The sequence below is a fragment of the Nycticebus coucang genome, chromosome 21, assembly GCF_027406575.1.
Source record: "Nycticebus coucang isolate mNycCou1 chromosome 21, mNycCou1.pri, whole genome shotgun sequence".
Classification (NCBI taxonomy): Eukaryota; Metazoa; Chordata; class Mammalia; order Primates; family Lorisidae; genus Nycticebus; species Nycticebus coucang.
Genome location: NC_069800.1, coordinates 39,754,119 through 39,781,641, shown reverse-complemented (window position 1 = coordinate 39,781,641; position 27,523 = coordinate 39,754,119). Strand labels below are relative to the sequence as shown.

The window sequence follows — 27,523 nt, the reverse complement described above, 5'->3', positions numbered from 1 at the left end:
TGTCCTGTGCTTACTTTTTGTTTGCTGTTGTTGTTGAGGAGACAGGGTCTCACTTTGTTACCCTCAGTAGAATGCCATGGCACCACAGCTCACAGCAACCTCAAACTCTTGGGCTCAAGTGATTCTCTTGCCTCTGCCTCCCACGTAGCTAGGACTACAGGCACCTGCCACAACACCTGGCTATTTTTTAGAGATGGGGTCTTGCTCTTCCTCAGGCTGGTCTCAAACTCCAGAGCTCAAGCAATCCACCTATCTGGGCTGTACTTACTTTCTACTGGGGAAAAGCACTTTATCTGGGAAAAGAAAAGTGGCAGATGTCAGACAAAATTGAAATACCTCACAGATTTTATAGTCTAACAGTATCAGTGTAATTAATAATATGTAATTTACATTTGTTTAACTCTTCTCCAAATGTTTCATTTATTTATTTTTGGTAGAGACAGAGTCATACTTTATCGTCCTCGGTAGAGTGCCATGGCATCACACAGCTCACAGCAACCTCCAACTCCTGGACTTAGGCAATTCTCTTGCCTCAACCTCCCGAGAATTTGGGACTATAGACACCCACCACAGCGCCCGGCTATTTTTTGTTGCAGTTTGGCCAGGGCTGAGTTTAAATCCGCCACCCTCGGTATATGAGACTGGCGCCCTACCCAGAGCCACAGGTGCCACCCAAAATGCTTCATTTAAAGATGGTGACATGCATACAGCAGAAAGTATGCAGACCATGCACTCAGAAAAATCTAGGTTTAAAACCAGTATATAAAGGCCTGGAGCAGTGGCTCACAGTGTAATCCTAGCACTTTGGGAGGCTGAGGCGGGTGGATCCCCTCAGCTCAGGAGTTTGAGACAAGTCTGAGCAAGAGCAAGACACCGCCTCTACAAACAGTCCGGTGTTGTAGCAGTACCTGTAGTCCCAGCTACTCCAGAGGCTGAGGCAAGAGAATCGCTTGAGCCCAAGAGTTTGAGGTTGTTATGAGCTATGACTCCATAGAACTCTACAGAGGGTAACGAAGTGAAACTCTGTCTTAAAAAGAAAAAATCGGATACATAAAGCCGTGTCCCATGTGCAGTCACCTCATCTGTAAAAGAAGAATGTACCTCCCCTCTCAAGAGAACTATACTCACCTCTAAAGCCTCACATAATTTCTAAGAGTTACCTACCATTACGGGTAATCTTCACAACAGCCAACAAGTAGGCTAGGTACTACTGTCTCAGTTCACTGATGAACTACTAGAACATCAAGGGACTTGTCCAAATCACATGGCTCAGAGCATACTGAAGCCTCTTCATGCCCAGTCCTGTCCATGACAGCTCCCTGCCCAAGTGAGATAAACCTGGAGCCAGATCCCTGTATGTACAACTTTTCTATACATGAAAAGAAATCACATTTTCTAATTAACTATGTGAAATTTAGAAAGAGGGAAATTTAAGACTATACTTTCAGGGATCATTTCTATAGTTCGCTACTAGAAAGAGGGAAATTTTAGGGAGAAGTTGCTGGTCAAAAAGCTAGCTCCAATGAAAATTAGGATGACCTCATTCCCATTGTTAGTGACAGATCACAGGGCAAACAAGTGATTTAAATGCCTCCAACAACAAAAATAAATAAATAAAAGCCTCAAACAAGTGGGGATACCGAGATGAATACTGAGGAAACTAATAGAAAAGGGGGCGGTAGCACAGCTCTAAAGCTAAAAACCCATGTCTACAACCAACAAAGTAACTAATGTCTAGCATTCCTCTTGGGCACCACTCTTACTGTATAGCTTCACAGGACAAGCGTATGAAACTAAAATCAAGACCAGGACCCAACTATAAAATAAGGAAGTACAGGCTTGGCGCCAGTAGCACAGTGGTTACAGTGCCGGCCACATACGTGAGGCTGGCGGATTCAATTCCAGCCCAGGCCAGCTAAATAACAATGACAACTGCAACAAAAAATAGCCAGGCATTGTGGCAGGCGCCTGTAGTCCCAGCTACTTGGAAGACTGAGGTAAGAGAATCGCTTAAGCCCAGGAGTTTGAGGTTGCTGTGAGCTATGATGCTACAGCACTCTACCAAGGGTGATATAGTGAGACTCCATCTCAAAAAATAAATAAATAAATAAATAAATAAGGAAGTACAGAAGCCAAACTCAAAAAAAAAAAAAAAAAAAAAAACAGTAGCGCATAGGAGTTGGAAGAACATGAGTTCTGGATCTGGATGATGGTTCAGATACCAATTCTGTTCAACTTCTTTACGCCTGTGTCCTCATCTGCAAAATAAGGTTAACAACCATACACTTTTATCCATTCATAACTAACTCTCTTCTTGACAGCTGTGTACAACCTCCTGGAGTATGTAGATGGTTGCATTATTTCACACTGGTGTTTAGAAAACCTGGTATCATTTCCAGTATAAGAACAAACAGGATGAGCCTAGAAATACACTGAGAATTACCTGAAGGAGATATCTAAAAAGCACTTACATAAACCTGGCATACAAGTGACCAAGTAAGTGGCTGTTATTATTAAGAGAAGTAAAGGGTTCAGAATTTAAGTACTATAGGTGCAGCATCCCTAATCCCCAAATCCTCCAAAATCTGAAATATTTTAGCACTAACATGATGCCACAAAGGGAAAATTCCACACCTGACCTAATGTAACATAAACTTTGTTTTATGCACAAGATTATACAATTATCTGCAGGCTTTGTGTACAAGTATATATGAAACATAAATTAATTTCACATTTAGACTTGGGTCCCATGCCCAAGATATACATGTATATCCAAATATTCCAAAATCCAAACACTTCTGGACCCAAGCATAAAGGGTCCTCAATCTATAGCAGGATACACATCCCATCCTCCTTCTGGCATATTTCTGATCCCATCTCTTATTTGTGGTAGATCAAGTTTTAATAATCCCAACATGGTCCTTACCAAATCAGGACTCAGCAGTCAACAGAACTCTCAAAAGGTAAGACAGACGTCTTTAGAAGAGTTATAAACTGATGACACCTTTATGAAAAATAATGACCAAGAGCCTAACGTTCATACTCTTTGATCTAGTAATTTCGCCTGTAGGAATCACTGAGAAGAAAATAAACAGAGACAAGATTTATGTTAAAAGATACTCAAGCTACCAATTACACATACTGGAAAAATTACAAATAGCCTAAATGTCAAAAAATTGTGATGAGGCCCATCGATCCATGAATGGATTAATAAATTGTGTATATGTACACCATGGAATATTATGCAGCCTTGAAGAAAGATGGAGACTTTACCTCTTTCATGTTTACATGGATGGAGCTGGAACATATTCTTCTTAGTAAAGTATCTCAAGAATGGAAGAAAAAGTATCCATGTATTCAGCCCTACTATGAAACTAATTTATGGCTTTCATATGAAAGCTATAACCCAGTTATAACCTAAGAATATGGGGAAGGGGAGAGGGATGGCAGGAAGAGGGAAGGATGGGCGGAGGGAGGGTGATTGGAGGGATTACACCTGCGGTGCATCTTACAAGGGTACATGTGAAACTTAGTAAACGTAGAATATAAATGTCTTAACACAATAACAAAGAAAATGCCAGGAAGGCTATGTTAACCAGTGTGATGAAAATGTGTCAAACAGTCTATAAAACCAGTGTATGGTGCCCCATGATCACATTAATATACACAGCTATGATTTAATAAAAAATAAAAATAAAAAAAATTGTGATGAGGCCAAGCAGGGTGGCTCATCCCTTTAATCCTAACTCTCCAGGAGGCCAAGGCAGGTGGATTACCTGAGCTAATGAGTTTGAGACCAGCCTGAGCAAGAGTGAGACCTTGTCTCTAAAAACAGCCAGGCATCGTGGCAGGCGCCTGTAGTCCCAATTACTCAGGAGGCAGAGGCAAGAGATTGCTTGAGCCCAGGAGTTTGAGGTTACTGTGCGCTATGATGCCACAGCACTCTATCAAGGGTGACAAAGTGAGACTGTCTCAAAAAAAAAAAAAAAAAAAAAAAAAAATTGTGAGGAGATTAAAGAACTCTAGTAAATCCATACAAAGAGTATACAGCCATTCAAAATAAGTATTTCTGGCTTGGCGCCCATAGCTCAGTGGTTAGGGCGACGGCGATATACACAGGGGTTGGCGGGTTTGAACCCAGCCCAAGCCAGCTAAACAACGACAACTGCGACAAAAAAATAGCCAGGCGTTGTGGCACGCACCTGTAGTCCCAGCTACTTGGGAGGCTAAGGCAAGAGATTGCTTGAATCCAGGAGTTTGAGGTTGCTGTGAGCTGTGATGCCACAGCGCTCTACTAAGAGCAACATAATGAGACTCTATCCCAAAAAAAAAAATAAATAGGCTTGGCACCTATGGCTCAAGCAGCTAAGGTGCCAGCCACATACACCTGAGCTGGCAGGTTCGAATCCAGCCCGGGCCTGCCAAACAACAATGACGGCTGCAACCAAAAAATAGCTGGGCGTTGTGACGGGCATCTGTAGTCCCAGCTACTTGGGAGGTCGAGGAGGGAGAAGAGCCTAAGCCCAGGAGTTAGAGGTTGCTGTGGGCTGTGATGCCACAGCACTCTACCCAGGGCAAAAGCCTGAGGCTCTGTCTCAAAATAAATAAATACATACATACATACATAAAAAATAAGGGCTTGGTGCCTATGGCTCAAGAGGCTAAGGTAACAGCTACATACACTTGAGCTGGCGGGTTCCAATCAGGCCCGGGCCCGCCAAACAATGACAGCTGCACCAAAAATAGCCAGGCCTTGTGGCAGACACCTGTAGTCCCAGCTACTTGGGAGGCGGAGGCAGGAGAATCACTTGAGCCCAGGAGTTGGAAGTTGCTTTTGAGTTATGATGCCATAGCACTCTACCCAGGGCAACAGCTTGAGGCTCTGCCTCAAAAAAATAAATAAATAAATAAATGAGGGCAGTGCCTGTGGCTCAGAGGAGTAGGGCACCGGTCCCATATGCAGGAGGTGGCAGGATCATACCCAGCCCCGACCAAAACTTTAAAAAAAAAATAAAAACTGCAAAATAAAATAAAAAATAAGTATTTCCAAGTTAGTGAATGACACTGACGAATATCTACAATATAAGGTTAAATGAAGGCGGAATATATACAAATGACACAAAATATACACAAAAAGGAAAAGGAAAAAGTACAATAGTGACTTTATAATGGAATTATAGGCATTTTTTATTTTCTTTTTTCTAGTTTCCTAAATATCACATAATTAGTATATCTAAAAAGAGACTATATTTTCATTTTTGTTTTAAATCATTACCTCTCTGCCAAACTGTTAAATAGGAGTTCAATAAAACTGTGGCTAAAATGGCATTTTCTTGACTTTTTTTTTTTTGAACAGTCTTGCTTTGTTGCCCTCCGTAGAGTGCCGTTGCATCACAGCTCACAGCAACCTCAAACTCTTGGCTTCAAGCGATTCTCCTGCCTCAATCTCCCAAGTAGCTGGGACTATAAGCACCCACCACAATGCCCAGCTGTTTTTTGAGAAAAGGTCTCACTCTGGCTCAGGCTGGTCATGAGCTCAATGATCCACCCACCTTGGCCTCCCAGAGTGCTAGGATTACAGTTGTGAGCTACTGTACCCAGCCTATTTTCTTGAATTTAGTCTTGCGTTTCTTGGGAATAAGAAATGCCACTGATGAACTAATATAAAATCAAAACAAACAAAAAAAAAAATCAAAACTGTATGTCCTCAAACAAAATGGAAATCTGGATGCACAAGAGTTCAGACTGAGAAGTCAGGAGTGGGCTGCAGGCCCCAGAATTTAGTCACTACAGAAGACGACAGTGGACTCACAGGCCAAAGCACACTCTTTTCAAGCAGTTCCTTTTTGAAGTGGAAGCAAGGCAGAACTGAGAGGAAGAAGCAGGGTAGCCCTAAAATGGACCCTGAATCTCTTACGTGGCTTTGCAGTCAGATATAGGCCTCCACATCCCTGAAGGACTTCTGGGCTTCCCTAGAAAAGTTGTCTAACAGATTTCTCTTACCTGAGCACAACTGTTCGATCTTTGTCAGATTCAACTGCAGAGACTCATTGATCCAGGCCAGCATGTCATGTCGACTTAAGTTATCACTGGTAACTGATGTTGAGTATACGTTCACTGCCATCTTCTATAGCATGCAAGGAAAAGAGAAAGGCTTATGTGAGAGCATACAAGTGAGGGCAAGTGTTTCCTTCTATGAGTCACTTAGAGCAAACCTGTGGAACACTGAATTTTTAAGCCTCGCCTTCTTCCCAGAGGCCAACCAGAGACACTAGGATTCTAGCCATGAGCCACACATAAACACGGCCTGAAATTAATTGCCCAAAAAGAGTCAGTCTAAGATTTAGGCCCCATTTTAATGTGACTGATACAAATTTTAAAAGTAAAGTGGTAAGTGATTTATAAAGGGAAGCAAATGCATAAACAAGGACATTCTGTTTAGAAAACCTATCAGCCTAAATTTACCCACTAAGATTAACAAACTGTTGACAGTTTTCTTCATATGATGGCCTTTTATTAATTCCTCTTCATAGTTTTCACTGTTCTCCAAATTTTCTTTAACGCTACATTCACTTTCATAATTGAAAACATAAATAAGCTTTTTAGTACCTACATACTACAAAGGCAATGTCAAATGACTAAGAGTCCTTGGTAATTATTTCTCTGCAGAGCCACCTGGGGACAAGAGGGTATCTGAAGACCTGTACACTTGCCTTTTAATCCTGACAACAAGGTTCATTGCATTCCCCTTATTTTATAGGTAAGGAAAGAAGCCCTGGAGATTGGCAGCCAAGCTCATAAAGCCCCATCATCCACATCCTCTCCTTTCTACCAAAATCAAAATGATAAACAGCAACAAATCTAATATAAAAATGCTAGCAAACGTGGGTGCATGGTTAATGAGCACAATTCAGTCATCTCTCACTCATTAATGCTGGGCACTGTTCTAGGGGTGAGGAAATAAGACAAGCAGCCACATGGAGATCTGGAAGAAAGGTGCTACAGCCCAGCGAGCAAGAGGGAGAGTAGAAACAGAAGAGGTCAGACCACAGAAGATATCTGGACTTTATTCTAACTGCTAAGGAATCAGGTTTTAAGTGGGGTATAATCTCCCTCTCATTAAAGTTTGAAAAAGATCACCACAACTGCTAAAGAACAGATAGTAAGGAGGAAAGACTTAAGCAATGTTAGATAAAGGCAGGCTGATCCAGATCTAAATGAATTTTCTGGGCATTCACCACAGGACACACTATACAACATTGGATTTAACAGTGACACTGACAAAATTTTCTTCATTTCATGAGCAAGCAACATTACCAACGGGGAGTGGGGTTAAGAGTATCCAGAGGAATCTGGAATAACCAAGAGATCCCAACCCTTTGCTCTCCTGTGGAGGTTCATTCTCTCCAGCTAGTAACTACATATAAATTGGTCTCTCCCCATCCATCTCCTATGCTAAGCTGCTGCAAGTCTCATGAGTCACACAACTGTAGGTGAGAGCTAGAGACAGAGATTCCCCCCCCCCTTTTTATGAGAAGAAGTGGTTTATGAGAAGAGCATGTCCCGAAAGTTGTCTCTAAAAGCACCACACATAGGGAAAATGGGAAATTGCAACTAAATGTACCTTTATTTACAAAATATTCATTACAAAATTTCACAAAAAGGTGGCCAACACAGAGAATTTTTTTGTAAAATTTTGTAATGAATATTACAGGTAGAGGTAAATGACTTACCAGGTCTGTGTCCCCTCACACTTCCCATGGCACCTGACACAGTAACTTGCACACAGTGACTACTCAGTAAATGCTACTTGTTTTCAGGTTTGAAGGACAGTGACAAAGAGAAAAAAATAAATAATATCTATATAAACTTTTTTCAGATAGCAAACCATCTATATACTACTACATTCCCAAAATGAACTGATAAAACCATATTATGCAAGACATTAACACAATTTAGTTCCTGACTCTTCTGGGAAATTAATCCCTACATTCCAGGGCACTTCATTCAAATCTCTATGAAGGGAATTATCACACTGGATTGTTACTAACTCCTGATTTCTGAACCATCCCCAGGCGACCACAATCCACTCAATGCAAAGAGAATCTAGATTACACACGTCCTCAAACTTTTTAAACAGGGGGTCAATTCACTGTCCCTCAGACCAGTGGAGGGCCAGACTATTGTTTAAAGAAAAAAACTATGAACAAATTCCTATGCACACTGCACATATCTTATTTTGAAGTAAAAAAACAAAACAGGAACAAATACAATCACACCACCTCATGTGGCCCACAGGCCACAGTTTGAGGACCCCTGATCTAGAATGTGAGGGTGTTTAACCTTAGGCTACTTAAACTCAATATACCTCAACTGTCTTTCAAGACGAGGATTATGGAGAGATTTAAATGAGATAAGGTACACAATACACTTGACACAGTTTCAAAACATAAGAGTTATTAAACAAACAAGGGACCTTGTCTCACTCATCCTCCTATCTCCAGTGTCTAACAGTGCTACCACCATCTCTCATCAAGATACAGTGCAAGTCCTCAAAACAGAATGTCTCAATTTGTTCTTACACAATCTGTTCTTATAAGAGAATTTTCTGAATCACAAGTCACATCGTGTCTCCCCTGTCTAGAATCCCTGAATGAATAAATAAATGAAAAGCTTATTCTGTGCAAAATGCTATTATTAGGTACCGAGCAGACACATCCAAGCAAAAAACAGTCTCAGGCTGAGCACTTGTAATCTATTACATAGACACTCATATAAATCAGATATTGTATGTGTCATGCTGCCATAAAATGTAGCAGCAGGGAAAGCCATGTGTGTCTCCTGACCACACCCCAGCTCACAAACCCTTATGGTCTTTTATCATCACATAATTTTAAACTCTTTCATTGGCAGTACATTAATACGTGGTGCCATGTCCTCTGAAAACTCTGCAGCCACTGAACACATAGGATTAGGCACCCTGCAGCTGTGCAATAAACATCCACTGACCCAACCAATTAACTGGCTCTTCCAAACAGTCAAAACAGAGCTTGTTCTCAGAGCTACAACTATAGTTCACCTTTCCTCCTCAAGAACTCCACTGCTTTGCCTAAATGAAAGACCCATGGCTACCACAAAAACCTTGCCCTTGTAAGATTCCTTGACCCAGGGTTCAACAATGAAAAAGCTCCCTCTAGCTACCCACATTATCTCTTCCTTCAGAGGCTCTACTAGTAAGCTCCCAAACCTACTCAAGGCTGACTGAAGAGCTCTATGGAAAGAGAGAGAGGCGCCACCAGAAAAAGCTATGTGACCCTGGGAAAAGTACTTTACCTTTCCGGAGGACAAATGGCTCACCTGTAAAATGGGTAAAACACTATCTTCTGCACAAAGTGGAGACGAGGATTAATTGAGAATCTAAGTGAAAGCACATGATGACCTAAGATTCCCTATGTACCAGAAGCTGCTAGACACTTTGATACACAATGATAAAAGGGTACCTCTGCATGAAACATGTTCTATAGCTCTAAATCTCAAAAGAAAGTGTAATAAAGAGGTTAAGGGCCTGTATTCTGAAGTCACAGGATGTCCACAGATGCACAGCCACTTTTGGGGCAGCAAAAGCCAAACTTTACTGCTTAGACTCAAGACTTTGAGTGGTAAAATAAAGATATCTCTCTATTAAAGACAGTATAATTTTTTTTTTTTTTAAGAGACAGAGTCTCACTTTGTTGCCCTTGGCAGAGTGCTATGGCATTGGCATCACAGCAACCTCCAAATCTTGGGCTTAGGCAATTCACTTGCCTCAGCCTCCCAAGTAGCTGGGACTACAGGCACCCGCCACAATGCCCGGCTATTTTTTTGTTGCAGTTTGGCCGGGGCCACGTTTGAACCACCACCCTTGGTATATGGGGCCGGCGCCCTACCCACTGAGCCACAGGCGCTGCCCAAAAGACAGTATAAATTATTAAATGACGTCACATCAAGCTCTCATAACAAGTGCCCAACTAACAGAGTTGCTATTATCGTTACTACACTTATTAGAGATATCCCAGCAGAGAGGCAGATGGACGGCTTAACGTTACTTCCTTCAATGGCCTCAGTATCCTGAATCCCAAAATGGGGCAAAGACACATTCTGCCCTGTAGCACGCAAAGCTGTGACGCAGAGACTGGAAAAGTCTGTTGCTACCTCCTGCTATAATGTCTTCCTGATAATTACGCAAAATAATCTCATCCTTGTATTCACTTTGTTATTTCCCGTCTCCCCACCACAATGCCAGACTCGTGGAGAGGAGGTCTTTGCCCGCCTGCTCCCAGGTAGACAGCTAATGCTTAGCACCTAGTAAGCACTCAAAAAACACCACTGAAGGAAGAAGTCCAAGGTGCTGGCTTACTGTTTACCACGCACGGCGTTAAGGCCTTTCTCTAAATAGTATTATTGTCCCCGTTTTTAAAATAAGCAAGCTGAAGGTCAGAGCAGTTAAAGCACCTGCCGAGGGGCGCAGGGCAGGGAATCGTAGGTCTGAATCCACAGCTTGACCATTAGAAGATAGAGCCTCTTACAATATGGGCCTTCAGAACACCTAGCCCACACACCCCTCCCGAGGCCCGGCCACCCTGGTACCTCCGGTGGTGGCAGCGTGGACTCCACACCTCAGCAGCGGCCCACAAACCCCCAAGCCCCCAAGCCCCCAAGCCACCTGGGGACAGCCCCCACTTCCGGCCAGAGGCCCCGCCCCCAGCGGAGCGGTGCGCGCGCCCACCGGCCCAGCCCGCGCGCGCCGGGTCACGGTCCCGCCCTTCCCCCCACCCGGCTCGAACCGCACCGCTGTGTGGAGCGGCCTGGGCGCCGCCCGCAGAGTCTACGGGCGCGTACTCGGCACTGGCTTGCCAAGCTTTGGCCCGCCCGCCCGCCTCCACAGCCGCTGCCTGGGGTCCACTGGACGGCTTACCGGCTCTATGCGGAACCGTGTCCACTGCCCGCGCCGGGCTCAGGTTCCGTCTTCGTCTCGTTCAAACCGCCCGACCCCGCCCGCCGGCCCGCGCGTTGACCTCACACGCACGCGCCGACGTAAAAGGTCGTCACCGTCCGCCGGCTCCTTTTATAGAGACGCAGGGGCGCTCCGGGGGCGGAGTCCGGCTCTGGATCGACGGCTAGGGAGCCCACGGGGCGGAGCACCCTCTGCCGGAACGCAGCACGTGGTCGGCCAGAGCCAATGAGGTTCCGCTTCGGGCCGGCCGTGGCTCCGCCTTCTGGGCGGAGTCCGGTTACAAAACCTCCCTGGCAGTACCCGAGAGAGGAAAATTGTACAATGAATTTCTAAAGAATGAATTATTGGATAATAAAGACATTTGATAGGCGCCTTGGGGTAAGAGTTAAAAGTCACCTCAGAGAAACGTTCTGCGACCATCGTGTTTGTAATGACCCTTTTTAACGCTATATGAAGGCGTCTCGTTTATTCTTTTACTGTCTTCCTTCTTGTACGGTCTGCTGAAGCAAGGGCCTTCTCAGTCCTTTTCTCGGTTGTGTCCTAGTGTCAGTAAGTAGATTCTCAATAGAGCTTTGATGAAAGAATGAACTGCTCCACTTTACAGAGCTGAGGAAACTGGCCGAGGGCAGTGCTGGTGGCTTACACCTGTAATCCTAACACTTTGGGAGGCCAAGGTAGAAGGATCCTTTCAGCTAAGGAGTTCGAGACCAGCCTGAGCAAGAGCAAGACCCTCTCTGCTTTACTAAAAGTAGAAAAATTAGCCTGGCATGATGGGGGGCGCCTGTAGTCCCAGCTACTCAAGAGGCTGAGGCAGGAGGATCGCTATGAGCTGGGCATTCTAGCCTGAGGCAACAGAATGAGATTGTCTCAAAAAATAAAAGAATCTTTATCTTGCAAAGAGAAATACCCTTGGAGATTTTAATATGCATCTTCAAGCAACTGTTAATATGTGAAGGAATATCATCAAAGGTGGAATTATGAATCTCCTCTCCAAAAGCAAAACAAACCAAAAAACACGGACTTCAATGCCCAAGTTTTACTAATGTAGGACAACTTCATTAAACTGAAAAATGATATTGGGTGCTGGGTGGAATGGCGCATGCTCCTGTAGTTCCCAACTACCCAAGAGGCTGAGGTGGGAGGATCGCCTGAGCCCAGGAGTTCTGGGTTGTAGTGGGTTATGCCTATCAGGTAGGTGTCCATGCTAAGTTCGTCATCAATATGGTGATCTCCCACCAGCGGGAGGTGTGGGACAGGGATCACCAGGTTGCCCAAGGAGGGGTAAACTTGGTCCAGGTTGAATACAGAGCAGGTCAAAACCCCAGAGCTGATCAATACTGGGATAGCCCTGTGCATAGCCACTGCACTTCAGGCTGGGCAACATAGTGACAACCGTATCTTAAAAAAACAATGATAAGGACCAGGCAGGTAGTTTATGCCTGTAATCCTAGCACTCTGGGAGGCCAAGACGAGTGGATTGCTTGAGCTCAAGAGTTCCTGAACAAGACACAGACCCTTTCTCTAAAAAATAGCCAGGCATTGTGGTGAGCACCTGTAGTTGCAGCTACTCGGGAGGCTGAGGCAAGAGGATCACTTGAGCCCAAGAGTTTGAGGTTGCTGTGAGCTATGATGCAACAGCACTCTACTGAGGATGACAAAGTGAGATTCTGTCTAAAAAATAATGATAAAATGGTGTTGGGAAATCTCTGCTCCCTTGAGAACATCACAAACTCATGGGAGAGACTACAAAAATTAAGTTATAATAACTAGAATGCTTTGTGCTGAGATATGAGATAGATGCTTCTGTATATACACTGGGAAGCAGGACTCAGATTAGGGAAGGGCTCCTAATCCTGCCTAGAATTGGGGAAAGGAAGTTTTCCTGAAAGAGATGAGATCTGGAGGATCAGCCTGGAAAAGAGAAGGCCGAGCCCAGCATGTGCAGAGACTCAAGAGTGAGCATTTACCAACTTAATGCCAACCTGTTTTCTTTGCAATGCTGACACCTCAAAATGAACCAAAGCTCAGAGAACACAAGGTAGAAAGCCAAAAGCACCAGGGCTTATGCACTGTTTTGTTTGTATAGTTCACAATTGAATTTTAAAAATCAAAAATAACCAAATGTAACATGCAATTGTGAAGTAAATACTGGACCAGAAAAAAACACATGTATTCGTCTTCTTCTATAAAAAATTATTGAAGCAATTGGCAAAATGTACATAAGGGCTATAGATTAGATAAATAAGTGGATAAATGTTCATTTTCTGGTTGTATTAAGGGTTCTAGTTAATCCTTTAATACACACTAAAGGATTCAAAGGCCTCACATCTACAACTTATTCTTTAATGGTTCAGAGAAAAATGATATTAACATACAGAGAGGATGACAGCAAAATGTGAGAAAATATAGTATCTGAGGAATGTCAGTAATGGGTATTTAGGAACTCTTTGTACTAGTCTTGCAACTTTTCTGTAAGTTTAAAAATTATACAGAGGGTACCAAAAAATGTATATACATTTAAGAAAGGAAAAACTGTATTAAATTTGTAATCACATATACCAATAACAAAAGATGAATACAAGTCACCTCTTGTAATTGCATAAGTCAAACGTGATTTGAGTACAAATTTAAACTTTTAAAATTTAACTTTACACAGAAAGAGGGAAGAAAGAACATGAAAAAGAAAGGAGGGGGTGGCGCGCCTGTGGCTCAGATGAGTAGAGGGCCGGCCCCATATGCTGGAGGTGGCGGGTTCAAACCCAGCCCTGGCCAAAAACTGCAAAAAAAAAAAAAAAAAGGAAGGAGGAAGGGAGGTTAGGCAGGATGAAAGAAAGAAGGGAAGGCAGGTAAATTGCACCCAATGCTACAAAGGATAACAGGTACTTTCAAACTCCAGCAAAACAATATAAAACAAAAATATCAGGGCGGCGCCTGTGGCTCAGGGGGTAGGGCGCCGGTCCCATATGCCGGAGGTGGCGGGTTCAAACCCAGCCCCGGCCAAATTAAAAAAAAAAAAAAAAAAAAAAAATATCAAAAAGTTGCAAGTACATTAGACCAAAGAGAAAAGGTAGATTTGGGCTTCACAGAGCAGATTCCAACTCCCAACTCCTTTTGGTAGTGACTATGTGATCTTAAGTATGTGATGGAAACTGTTCCAATCATGATGATCAGGCCTCACTAGGGGGATTTAGTTCTTTAATAGCAATGAAAAGGCAGCTGTCATTTACTCAGCAGTTACTACTCACCAAACTTTTCCATGTGCTTCACATTGCCATTACTTGATCTACACATCAGCCCTATGATGTTGACATTATCTATATTTTATAGTTGGGTAAACTGAGGCAGAGAGGCTATGGAGCACACCCAAAGTCACAGTGCTGCCCTACCGCCACCACTACATAGTTGTGGAACTACCCAGAGGCCAGTTCTTGCTCAGACAAGAAGCCTTCCTTCAACAAGGAACCCCTCAAGGGTCCCAGATACCAAAGCCACCCTCATGCCCTTCCCCTAACAAGTAGCACTGGACTCGCCACAAGATATGGGAGTAGTGAGAGGAACAATTTTAACACAAAAGGCTGCTGTTGCTACATCTGGGGGAGTATTACCCTACCTTTTTTAAGACTTTTAAGTGTCCAATGTCACTGTCACTACCAGTGTGCAATCTTCACTGTGTTGACTAATGGCTCTCATCTTCATGGGAAGAGCTTATTGCCTGCCAGGCAAAGCATTTTAACTAGATCTGGCCGTTGAACTTCAGCAACCTTATGAAGTAGGTATGATTTATTACCTCCACCTTTTAGATGAGAGGGAAAACTCTTAAGAGCTTAAGTCACCTGCTCCAAGTCACATGGCAACATGCCAGACGCCGGACACAAATCCAGGAAAACTCACAGGCAACCTCAAGACTGCTTTAGAAAAGGCCTATCTGGCTCGGCGTCCGTAGCTCAGTGGGCTCAGTGGTTAGGGTGCAGGCCACATCCCTTGGGGCTGGTGGGTTCCAACCCAGCCCAGGTGCTAAACAATGACAAAAATAAAATAGCCGAGCTTTGTGGCAGTCATCTGCAGTCCCAGCTACTTGGGAGGCTGAGGCAAGAGAATCACTTAAGCCCAACAGTTTGAGGTTGCTGTGAGCTGTGACATCACAGCACTCTACCAAGGCAATATAATGAGACTCTGTCTCCAAAAAAAAGGCTTTTCTGAGATTCAAACTCCAATCTCTTCCCCCAGGATCAGAGTGTCCACAGTATTCTCCCCTTGCCCCAGATCATGCAGCCTGGCCCCAACTTGAGAAAACACAGCAAGAATTACCACCCCACAGCCTGCCCCAGAAGCAGGCCAGAACACCTAAAAGCCCCCTCACCTGGAGGGCTAGACCATCTCCTTTCTTGGGGTTTCGAGGCCCCAGCTGTTTATTCTGCTTCATCCTGTCTTGGCATTAGTGCCACACTATACACAAGACAGCTTAATTGGGCAGCCCAGGCTCCTGGAGCCTCAGAACCTCAAGAGTACAGTCCCAGATTGCTAATTGCTGCTCATCTTACCATGGTTACACACACCAGGGCTCTTCTAGCCCAGCAGCACCTTCAATAACATTTTGTTTTTTCAGTGACAGTCTCACTTTGTTGCCCTCGGTAGAGTGCTGTAGCATCACAGCTCACAGCAACCTCCAGCTTTTGGGCTTAGGTGATTCTCTTGCCTCAGCCTCTTAAGTAGCTGGGACTACAGGTACACCACAACGCACGGCTATTTTTCTGTTGCAGTTTGGCCGTGGCCAGGCTCAAACCCGCCAACCTCGATATAAGAGGCCGGTGCCCTACCCACTGAGCCACAGGTGCTGCCCCATCAATAACATTTTCTCATCCTTCCAAACTCTCCTTAGCTCTGGCCATGACTGTAATCCATGGCATAAATTCAAGAGGCCCTGAGGTATAAGTGTGATGCCCAACTAATGAATCCCACCTAACCTATGCCCCTTACTCTACCCATCCTAACTAACCATTATTAACCTCTGCAAAAGCATCAAGTTTTCATCAGCTCCTTTTTTGCCTTTGGCATGATGCTTAGGACTCCTGCCTGGATAGTCCCAGGTAAGCTGAGGTAGAACTATTGGAGGGAGCTGCAATATTACGCTAAGTAAGTGCTCAATGAGCAGGAAGATTTTAGCCTGGGGTGTGAGCTCACATGCTCTCTGCTGAGGACAAGGGCCTAAGGCTGAGGGCTAAGAGCCACTTCCAACAAGTCCCCTCACTGAAGGTGACTGGCCTGCAATAATAACAGCTTGGGAGCCATGAAATAAGGTGCAGAACAATCCCACAGAATCATGAGGAACTGTGAGAATCAGCCCTGAGATTCTTTACTTCAGTAATTATCACCTGGATAGCTCCCCAAGGGCTGGAAAGCATATAAAGTCTGGGAGTCACACATTGCCTCTAAATGAATTCAAACAAATACCCATTCACCAGCCTAGTGTGGTCCATTTACCAGCAGCATCAAATTCCCAGGGTCCACCCTAGACTCTCTGAATCAGAAAAATTCAGAGATTGGGCCTGAATCTAAAGGTTGGACTTGGCAGTCACAGCCTTAACAACTCCTCCTGGGTATGCTGGAGTTTGAAGACCAGTGCACTGGACCATAAGTTCCATATCTGCTTGGGGTCAACAAGGTAATCCCACACTATGCTTAAATGAATTAATCACATACTTTCAACCAACCACCCTTACACTCTAGCCAGGCCCTCCCCCACCCCTTACTCATCTGAGCTGCAAAAAGCAAAGGGACACCAGACTGTTATAGAGAAATACTGATTTTAATTAAACAGAAGGTAAACTCTAGACGTCCGTCATCTTTCGGCCTAAAAATTAGCAAAAACTGTTGAAACAAGGCACGGTTTTCCCCCCATACTTGTTATATCGTGGCTCCAGTTACAAAAAAAAAAAAAAAAAACTTTAATGAAAATGTTAAACATAAAAATAGAACCTTGAGACTTTTAAAAAAAGTGTATAAAAAGCCCCACAAAACTTGTCAGATGTTGTTACAAAATAGCACCAGTAAGAAGAGTAAAAGGTGTTAAAAACCATTATGACAGCATTTCTGAAATGCAGCTTGTCTGAACTCCCATTCCCAGTAAAAAACGATTTATCGTAGAATAAAAAAGAATTTTAAAATCTGGAGAGGGAGGGAGGATTGAGCTTTTATTGCAGTTTCCCAGCTGCCATCTCTTAGATGAGGGAGGAGGTGTGGGAAATGTGCTTCTGCCCCTGGCTTGCTGTCACTGCCTCTGAGTTTAGAAAAAGGGCGACGAATTAGGGTGATATACTTCTAACCTGGGGACCTGTGCCTGAGGAGTCTGAGGGTCTTTATCTACACTCCCTCCATCACAGCCCTGCATAAGGAAGAGGGAGATACAGAGGAGCCCTACTCCTACAGAGCATATGGCAGCTTATATCATATAACTCAGCACACCCCTTCCTGAGCTCCCTGGAGGGCTCTATTGCAGTCACTGGGAGGGATTTAGCTAAGGGAGGCCCCTGCCCTTGGGGTTGTGGGAAAAAATAGCCCTGAATGCGATGATGATGTCATCCCTGCTGAAATCACCATCATTGTGGAAAATATTCTAATGGGCCCCCAACAGCAGACTCCAGCCCTTGTACTGAGGCAAGGGAATGCGCCAGGTTAAAATTCAAGAAAGACATATACATCATTTCCTCTTCTGCTAGCCCTACGAAAAACATTCCCTGGGCCCTTAAAAATGTCCCTTAGCCTACTACTGTACACACTTGCAAATGTGGAGCAGCAGACATTTAAATAGGGAAGTTTTGTATTAACTGTCTTGGATGATTTTTCAGCATTAACCTGAGTATTAGAGAGCTGTCAGCACTGTGGTTTTGGTAGCTTAGCCATTGTTTCTCTGAGTGGTAAATCCAGGAGGGGGGAAAAATGCTATTTTACTACCTACTTCAAGTTTTAAAGTTTAAAGAGAAGAAAAATGAGCACCGTGTTTAGCTGCTCCGAGCAGCCAGGACTGAATTGTGCACAAGGAGGCAGCACCTCGGGGACCCCTGCAAGAGACAGGTGGCTCTGCTCCTACTGAGGAGAGAACTGAGGTACATAGGACGACCCGCATAGCTGAGCTGAGGAAGGGCAGAGAGCCTAGGGGTGCGTTGGGGAATTGCATCTCCTGGGTCCTGGCTCTGCCACATGCACCAGAGCCCCAGCACCTGGGTATAACTATTCACATGCAAAGTAGTCCTTCAGGGGGGCGAAGAGGTGTCGGATCACAGGCACACTCCAGGACCTCCCAAGCAGCTTCTGGCGGGCACCTCGGCCCATGTTGGACACATCTGTGTAGTGTACAGGAAAGCCGAAGATCCTGGGGGGCACCAGGGTAAAAAGACAGTGAGTCAGAAGTGACATTCTGGCAGGCTTGGAGCCTCTATGAAATCCTCACCTGTGAAATCCTCACCTGTGACAAGAGGTCCCATACTTCCTGCCCCTGACCTTCCCTAGTCCCATCCCTCAATCAGGAAACCTAGTTCTTCAAATAGCACTTTCTTGAGCCACGGAAGGTCCAGGTCCATGGGTTGCTCATAATTGCCATGAGGGCACAGCTCGTACATGGGGGCACCTGTTTTGTGCTTCCCTAGAACTAGAACTATGCTACTGGCACATAGTTGGTGCTCAGGTGACCTTTCTTGAATGAAAGAATGAATGAATGCCAAGACAGCCAGCAAACAGATTTGTTTCTGTCTCAAAACAAAATTGAAATCACTCTCAAAAGAGATCAGGGTTTGAATTATCACAGACTCAGGTGACTTTAAATACAACTCAGCATCCTGAGTTTTCTTCCCCTCTTCAAACCCAGCTGATGGATTAAAAATCATGCTGGACTCCAGGCAGATGGCACCAAATATCCCTAGAGTCTTCTCTGAAAGATTCTATGAGGCCTGGAGACAGACTACAGATATGCTGAGCCTCAAGATTACCCAGGCTTACAATCCAATATTAAGACACAATGGCAAAGATGTAACACCTCAAGCCTGTGTCTTGCTATGCCTTGGCATCTTCAAAACGATAGCCAACAGCACCAACCCTAGTATCACAGTTCCAGCCCAGCACATCATGCATGGATCTCAAAATACAGAATAATCCACAGTATGAATAGATTGGGCAAGGTTACCCTCCAGTTAACTACTAATCAGAAGTTACTTTTACACCAAGAAAACTATTGTTAATGTCAAAGAAGAAATAATACCAGTTGCAGAACAGAAAGGTTTAGAATGAAAATGCTCTGTAAAAAGCCTTCAAAATGCAGCTAAAGAGGAAGATACATAGCCTTAAACTATATTCCTAGCAAATAATAACTTTAAGAGTGAAGAAAATAAATCATAACTTTAAAAACAGTAAGAAAAATGAAAATTTAAAACTAATAAGGAAAACTAAACAGGACTGAAAGAAAAAACAGAACTGAAGCCCAAAAGATGGTTCTTTGCATCAAAATAGACAAATTTGCCAAATAAAAGAGGGATAGACCATGACTAAGTAGGGATCATGCTAAGAGTTGACAGAAGAAGGGCACGTCTGTAGTTTTCTTTAGCTGGTTCACCACACATCCTAGTGTCACAGCATGTTGGGACAGGCAGACATCAGGGCAGTGCAGCCAGATGGTGTCATCTAATGACCTCATGTCTCACATTCCTCACCACCACCCGCTACGCCATTTCTGCCAGAAAATACAACTAACTCTGAAAGTTATCTAAAAGGTATTGCTTCCAGCCTTGCTGAGGTAGGAAGGAGAGCAGTTGAGGATTAAGTTGAAGAACTAAGACAAGTGCCTGCCCATTTGTGCTCCCGGCCTGAAGCTAATGTTCTTCCCTTTTCTGTTTCTGTCTGCACCGCTTCCCTCTTCAAGTGCAGCCTTGCTCACCTTTCGAGCTCAGTGCACCACAAAACATCTTCTTTGCCATTCATGACAACAGGGAAAAGTTGGTTTTTCCCCTGTCTGATCGAGTTCGACTTGGTGGTTATTGTCTGTACTTTCTTTAACTGGAGAACAAAATGGACATCATGGAGTGAGCACAGAATGAAGGGTTCTGGGTGGAGTCAGGGCTCAAAAGCCCCTAGGAGAGAGGGAGGAGAGAGCGCAGACGTGGACAGAGGGTGGCAGAAGGAATGAGAAAAGTTGGAGAGACAAGAACATTTTGTGCTTCCCACAAATGCCAAGAAGTTAACAGGAAGGACCAGTCTCAGAATGAGATAAACAAAAAAGTAACCACAAGTGAAATCACATGGGGGCTAAAAAGACACCAATTACTGATCAAGTGATATTAAGTAAAAACCACACAGATACAGAGAATGGTCAAAAATAGGAGTTTAGACAAATGGATGATTGCTTGATGCAAACACTGAAAATAAGGTTTATGGAGATAAATATATCATCTATGATTTAACAGATAATTTTTTGGCAAAAGCATTAAATACTCCTTTCTTACGGAGAGGGCCAGCTGAAATTCTCTACATTACCGAGCATTAACATTAGAAAGCCTCCTTGTCTTTTCTCATAATGACTATTATCAAAAGACTCCTACCCTCTGTACTTGAAGACTGGACAGAACAATTATGTGGGGGAAGAGGCCCAGCACCAGGAATTCATGTGAGAGGAAAAGCAGGAACCAAGTAGACACCGAGGTCATCTCCCAAGTCCCCACTTGGAGGTCACCAAGTGCATTTTACAGAGGGCCACAGCACAAGTCATTTGTGCATGTCTTACCTTTGCTGTCCTATTGTATTCCAAGCAGTCTTGAAGCTCGAGTTTATCATTCTTTGATGCTATCACCGGCCTGGGAACAGCCAAAACCCATTACTTTCTACCGCCTGTAGAGGGTCATTGGCTAGGCACCTCACAGGTGGGAGTGAGGTGTGCCCTGGCAGTGAACTTGCTACATGACCAAAATGACCCTGGCATGAGCACAAGTCTGCATGCCAAAGCCAGGGATGGACTAGTTCCTAAAGGGGACAGACCACAACAGTCTGAAGGTAAAGTTCTCCCTTCCTGACTTTCACAACTAGTCAAAGGCAGCCACCAACCAACACAAGCGAAAACTCTGGACAGGGAATCAAAAGACTCCTTCAGGTGACCAGCCCCAATGCTCACTGGCCAAATGACCATGAGCAAGTCACCAGCCTTTGGGCTTAGTATCTACATTAAAGTGAGGAACTTAAATCTTTACAGTCTATTTAATACAACCAGCACACCCACAATTTGGTGGCTCACTGCTAGGGGTGCAGCCTACAGAGGCTTTGAAGTAGTGGATATTTATTTATTTTGGGAGGGGACAGAGTCTCACTCTGTTGCCTCAGCTAGAGTGCCATGGCCTCAGCCTACATCACAGCAACCTCAAACTCCTCACTCTCCCAAGTAGCTGGGACTACAGGCACCCACCCTGTTGCCCCACTAGTTCATTTTTTTTTTAGTTCATTTATTTTTAATAGAGAAGGAGCCTCTCTCTTGCTCAGGCTGGTCTGGGATCCTTCCAACCTCAGCCTCCCAGAGTGCTAGGACTACAGGCATTAGCCACCATGCCCAGGCAGTACTGGGCATTTTCATTAGAAAGGACAGGAGTTGGTTCACAAAACCTATATTTTCTAATAGTTTTTTTAAATTGCCTTATTAACTTTCACCCTTGAAATCTATTTTGCAAATGCACAGAGGCCTAAGAAGGGGAAGGGACAGAACTGAAAGTATTTGAGCAGCTCCAAAGCAGACACCAGTGGAAGAGGCCTGAATGCAGAGCTGATGACAGTAAATCCCTGTTTTAGGCATGTCAAGGCCAAATAGAACTCAGATGTGAGAACGAAAATAGTGCCCACAAGAGGGGCTAGGAACCACACAAAATATTTCCCTAGACTATCAGCTTTCCTTGGCCTCACACGCCAGTTTTCAAATGCCACCCCATCTAGCACCATCCCAACTGCCTCCACGGGGCGGCACCTGTGGCTCAGAGGAGTAGGGCACCGGCCCCATATGCCAGAGGTGGTGGGTTCAAACCCAGCCCCAGCCGGAAACTGCAAAAACCGATTGCCTCCAATCCATGGACCCAAGGGAGCAGAGGGACGGGAGGAAAAAAAGACAGCACAGGCCTGCCTTGTGCTGATACTTTAAGATTCAAAACAAAACAGATGATTTGGGATGCTGTCCTCTGGCAGATACTTGACACACTGACCCTGAGCCTCTATAGCTCAGTCCCAGCCTTGTGCCTCAGTCTAACTACTAATCCACAGGATTGCTGGCTGCAGACCCCAGATACCAACTCATGTGTCCAGCCATCTCACTTGTCTCCCCACTTTTGCCCTTGTCCTTCTTTAGTCTATTCTCCACCCAGAAACTACCATAAACCTGAGACACTAGTCATCTCATCTGCTTAAATCCCCTGTAACTTCCCATGCCAAACAGAATTTAAGTGGTATTACATGTGAGGCCCATGTTATTTGGCCCAATGCCTACAGTTCTCCATCCTTCTCTCGCAGCCTCTCCAACCTCCCTTAACCAATTCTTTCAGCATGGAGTGTGCTCTAATAACTGCACGGCTCCATTTCTTCACTTAGGACCCTGTTGGAATGAGAACCCTTCCCAATCAACCCTTCCCCAGTGCCCTCCTCCAGCAATGAACCCCAAATCATTACTGTTTTCTACACCATTAACATGTCAACTCCATGAGAGCCAAAAATGACATCAGTGTTTCACTAAAATGGCATCAGTATAACACGATCTGGCAGATTGAGCTCAAGTGTTGAGTTGATAAGACCATTTAATCGCAAAATAATGGCCAAGTAAAAATGCAGGCTAGCCAATGGAAATCCTCAAAGTTATCCCAGAACCCTCTCACCTCTGGTAACTGCCAGAAAGTTATTATGCTTCCAACACTTCCTTCTAAAGGAAAATGTTTTAAGCTTATTTCATTTGTAAGTCTGGGATGTCATAGCACCATCACATTTTGCACATAAATTAGCAAGGTGCTCTTCTTAAAACCACCTGTATAGATTAATCTCAGCAAAGCCATCCATCTAAAGAAGACTGAGCTACCTTTGATATAGAATAAAAAAAAATATGTGAAATGTTCTTGATTATGAAAATCTGAGAAAAGATAGGGTATAGATGTTAGATCCGGCTCCAATATATGGGACTTAAAAGATCAGGCCCATCTCTAGCTTTAGCAAGTCAGACTAGAAATGAGGAGTCCTTCTGAGATTTCCAGGTATTTGCTGTACAACTTAACAGGGATCACCCATGTATGATGGTCTGAAAACCAAGTTGAGGCCACTTTTCAGCACAGTCAGCTCTTTCTAGAAAGGTCAAACATCAAAGCTGACATCATTAGCTTTATCACTTGGCTGGTACCTGTCCCACTGGGAGCCCCTTGTTACCTGTTCATCCCTGGAAGGTTGCCCCAGAAATAACGTGCCCTGTGAGCAGCAGATACTTTTATGGCATCAATCATCACCGGATTGCACTGCAAGAAGACAATGGAGCTGTTATGATCCCACACTAGAATTCAGGTGTCCACCATGGGGGGTTGGGGAGGTTTGATCTGTGCATGTGACGTGGAAGCCCATGACTATGGAAGACACATGGATTCTCTAAGCCAGGGGACTAAACACTTGCCATTAAGAACCTGGCTTGAGGGCAGCGCCTGTGGCTCAAGGAGTAGGGCGCCGGTCCCATATGCCGGAGGTGGCGGGTTCAAACCTAGCCCCAGCCAAAAAAAAAAAAAACCAAAAAGAACCTGGCTTGAGGACATAGTGAATGCCTCCTAATGATGATGAGTAAAGAGATAAGATCACACCTGCAGGTTCTAGGAGAAGGCATCTCTCCTGGGACATGTCGGATTAACACAACATGCAGAGCTGGTAAAAACCAAAATTTGTGAAGTTAAATTAACCCCCAGGTTGTGAGATTGTAATGTGGGCCATATCAGGCTCCAACCACTCAGCTGCCAGGTCTAAACCATGAGGGAAGTAGCCAGTTATAAAGCCTGAGAAAAAACTTAAGCTTTTGGCTTTTGGAGAAAATTAAGTGAGCTAACTAAGAGTACAAAATTATTTACTGTGGTGCTTGATGCATATTGAGCAGTGAATAACTATCTTTCCTGTGACACCTAAAACAGTTCTCATAAGAATGAGAAAAAACATCTGTAGAGTTAAAGTCAAATCAAATCTCATGAGCCCTCAACAGAAGGAGAGGATGATTTTATCATTTGCTACTTCCAGTGGGTTGGGGTGAAATTAGAAATCAAGTATGTTCCATGTACCAAGAGAATCCACTAAATCCCCCACTCTGGGATGGAACCAGGAAATCACTCCCAACATTGCCAATACCTATCAACCATCGCCAGCAAGGGTTTCCCTGCTCAGGTTGTCTGAAAATTAGGCCTCTAGGTCCTCACCTCCAAGAAGCGAGAGATGTCCCTCTTGTCTCCAACCTTCATGGCTACTACATTCTCAAACATCCAGAAGAACGGTCGGTCATCACCCTCCTTGGGGCGCGAATAATTCAGCAGGTGGTAGAACTCAAAGAAGAGCCGACCTGTCCCCTCTATACCCACAAGAGATGACAGAGCAGTGGTCATTCAGCTGCAATCTGAATCCATCCAGCCCGATCCACCATACTCTCTGAGAGAAACAGGTTCCTAGTGACCTCCCGGCATAACTGTCAACGCCTAACTTTGTACGTCTACCCCAAGTCCTCTGGGATGACTAAGCAAGGGCACAAGCAGCAGCAGCAGCACATTTATTAGCAGCTTCCCTGCCTTTGTGAACTGAGGACTGCAATGGAGCAGACAGGGAAGCAACATGCCCTGAGGAGCCCGGTAAACTGGCCAGAGGCAAACAACTCCTTCTCAGGGCCCTCCACCTGGACCAGCATTCAGGTGACAAAGGCTCCCTGAGGGCCACCAGAAAGGAGTGCTCACCGTACAAGCCTTTCCTAGCAGGATTCACATTTGAGAGATCATTGCATGGGCTTCCACCAATCACCAAGTCAAATGGGCCCCATTCTTCAATCTGAGGAAGAAGAAACAGGCTGAGGAAAGGAAGAGTGTATGGATGGGGAAGCAAGGAAAGCCTGCATTCCCAGATAACCTGACATGAAGGACCCACTTCTTGAAACTTGGTTGGTCAACTCCACTTCTGAACCTCAAAAATCTAATGCTCAGGATTCCCTGAAATCATAACCTTTTTTTTTAGAGAGTGTTACGATTACAAGCCTGGCCCTTTTTTTTTTTTTTCCTGGAGAGAATCTCACTTGGTCACCCTTGGTAGAGTGCCGTAGTGTCATAGCTCACAGCAATCTCTAACTCTTAGGCTCAAGCAATTCTCTTTCCTCAGCCTCCCAAGTAGCTGAAACTAGCTATAGGCACCCACAATAACGCCTGGCTATTTTTAGAGATGGGGTCTCACTCTGGCTGGTCTCAAACCTGTGACTCAGGGCAATCCATCTGCCTCAACCTCCCAGTAGAGTGCTAGGATGCCACTGAACCTGGCTCTTTTTTTTTTTTTTTTTCATTAAATCATAGCTGTGTATGTTAATGCAATCATGGGACACCATACACTGGTTTTATATACAATTTGAAATATTTTTGTTAAACTGGTTAACATACCCTTCTTGGCATTTTCTTAGTTATTGTGTTAAGACATTTATATTCTACATTTAGTAAGTTTCACATGTACTCTTATAAGATACACCGTAGGTGTGGTCCCACCAATTACCCTCCCTCCATCCATTCTTTTTTTTTTTTTCAGTTTTTGTCCTGGGGCTGGGTTTGAACCCCCCACCTCCAGCATATGGGGCTGGTGCTCTACTCCTTTGAGCCACAGGTGCCGCCCCACCCATTCTTTTTTTTTAAATGTAGACAAAGTCTTACTCTGTCGCCCATACTAGCATTCCCTGCTACCAGCCTAGCTCACAGCAACCTCACAAACTCCTAGATTCAAGGGATCCTCCTGTCTTAGTCTGTGGAGTAGCTGGGATACCTGGCTAGTTTTTCTATTTTTAGTAGAAACAAAGTCTCCCTCTTGCTCACGCTGGTCTAGAACTCCCAGAGGGCTAGAATTTTATAGGCATGAGCCACTGTGTATAGCCTAAGATTGCAGCTTCTACGCTGTGGGTCTCCCCACCACTACAACTTAGCCAGACAACAGCTTGTCTCCCTGGGGAGGGGGCTGAAGCGCCATTTGGGTGTGTGAGAGTACGGAGGAGTAGGGAGAACAGGAGGAGATGACCCCCAAGGTACAGAAGGCTCTCACATTTTTCTTAGTGATGTTTCTCACGTCGTTCACATATTTGATATTCCCCTCATGCTTAACGGTTCCAACAGCAATGGACTCTTCACACACTTCAGAGGCGACATACTTTTCCACCTTTATGCCCAATTCTTTGAGGACCAAGTACCCTGTGGGGGCCCGGAAGACACAAAAGCACAAGTGATTTGAGTGCAGAGCAATGGCTTTCCAGCACTTCCCACTCTGGGAAAATGAGGATATATTCCTCATAAGCACATCATAGGGCAGCTTAGAGGATTGAATGGATTAAGTCAGGCAAAGTCCTTCGGGGTACCCTGCATGTTGATTGTGCTACCATTATATACAGGGAAAACTTTAGGAGCAGAAGGGAACCAAGACTGCGGCTAGTAGTAGTCTAATTGTTACCTAATTGATAAATACATTCATGCATGTGGAATGAAAATTGATTTTAAGATACCTGCATGTAGTAAAAAACAAAATATAACAGCTATGACATACATCCTTATCAAGTGTGTGACAAGGTGAATGAAATGAAACACGGAGCCAGTGGTTTTTAAAACAGGTATGAACAGGCAACCCTTGTTGTCTTTCCTGACATTGATGTCAGACACCTAGACGCCTAGCCCCTTCCTGGGCTGCCCCGCTGTGGTGCCACAGCAAAGCACTCCTTCCAAACTCACCTGTTGCGATTCCATCAAACAGAGACAGAACTCGAATGGGCCGCCTTCGGGCTGCAGGAATTGCAGGGTACAGCTTGGGGGCTTCCTGCCAGGTGAGGAAGGAGGTCAGGGAAGAGGAGGTGGCCTGACCATTCTCAGAGGGACTCAAACCCTGGCTGTGGCCACCATAGGAACTTGGATGGGGACTAGAATTTGTATAGAAGGGCCCTTTTATCCTAAGGCATGAGCCAGAGATGATCACACGGAGACAGATGCACACATAAAAAGACAGCACCCTAGATAAGAATGACCTCAGGCTTTCCTCTAGAGTGGAAAGTTCATTCCTATTCCCTTCCTGCTCAACTCTGCTTACACAGAAGACTACCATCATTTCCACACTGGGCCCTGCAAGTCCAAGTACTGAGAGGCCAGGAAGGAGGGGAGGAATGCTGGTAGGCCTGATAACTGTACACAGGGGTGTCAATTAGCCAGATCTCTCAGCTTTGGAGGGCCCCAGAGACTCATTTGGTACGATCAGTCTTTTCTCCCATTACTCCTGCTATTAAGAATTCCCCAG

At 44.6% G+C, this 27,523-nt stretch overlaps 2 protein-coding genes across 9 annotated transcripts in view; both read right to left on the bottom strand.

The window, feature by feature from the left end:
- The window catches only part of MAPRE1 (microtubule associated protein RP/EB family member 1), a 42,566-nt gene extending 31,486 nt beyond the window's left edge, over nucleotides 1–11,080 (bottom strand). Inside the window, exons 1-2 of one of the 2 annotated variants that reach the window (XM_053573588.1) lie at nucleotides 10,955–11,080; nucleotides 6,004–6,127 (exon numbers count right to left, since the gene is read on the bottom strand). In XM_053573588.1, the coding sequence (XP_053429563.1) occupies nucleotides 6,004–6,124 (121 nt within the window). In that variant the 5' untranslated portion in view covers nucleotides 6,125–6,127; nucleotides 10,955–11,080. Of the gene's footprint in view, nucleotides 1–6,003; nucleotides 6,128–10,626; nucleotides 10,696–10,954 lie in introns of those variants that run through there. The other variant, XM_053573589.1, reaches the window with a different exon arrangement.
- Nucleotides 11,081–16,797: 5,717 nt separating this feature from the next.
- The window catches only part of DNMT3B (DNA methyltransferase 3 beta), a 54,656-nt gene continuing 43,930 nt past the window's right edge, over nucleotides 16,798–27,523 (bottom strand). For 3 of the 7 annotated variants that reach the window (XM_053574197.1, XM_053574200.1, XM_053574198.1), the window contains 8 exons: nucleotides 26,968–27,052; nucleotides 26,291–26,436; nucleotides 24,958–25,048; nucleotides 24,433–24,581; nucleotides 23,414–23,499; nucleotides 20,760–20,829; nucleotides 19,917–20,035; nucleotides 16,798–18,362 (listed from right to left, as the gene is read on the bottom strand). In XM_053574197.1, coding sequence (XP_053430172.1) covers nucleotides 18,221–18,362; nucleotides 19,917–20,035; nucleotides 20,760–20,829; nucleotides 23,414–23,499; nucleotides 24,433–24,581; nucleotides 24,958–25,048; nucleotides 26,291–26,436; nucleotides 26,968–27,052 — 888 coding nt within the window. In that variant the 3' untranslated portion in view covers nucleotides 16,798–18,220. Of the gene's footprint in view, nucleotides 18,363–19,915; nucleotides 20,036–20,699; nucleotides 22,326–22,367; nucleotides 23,500–24,432; nucleotides 24,582–24,957; nucleotides 25,049–26,290; nucleotides 26,437–26,967; nucleotides 27,053–27,523 lie in introns of those variants that run through there. The other 4 variants (XM_053574199.1, XM_053574201.1, XM_053574202.1 and 1 more) reach the window with 3 other exon arrangements.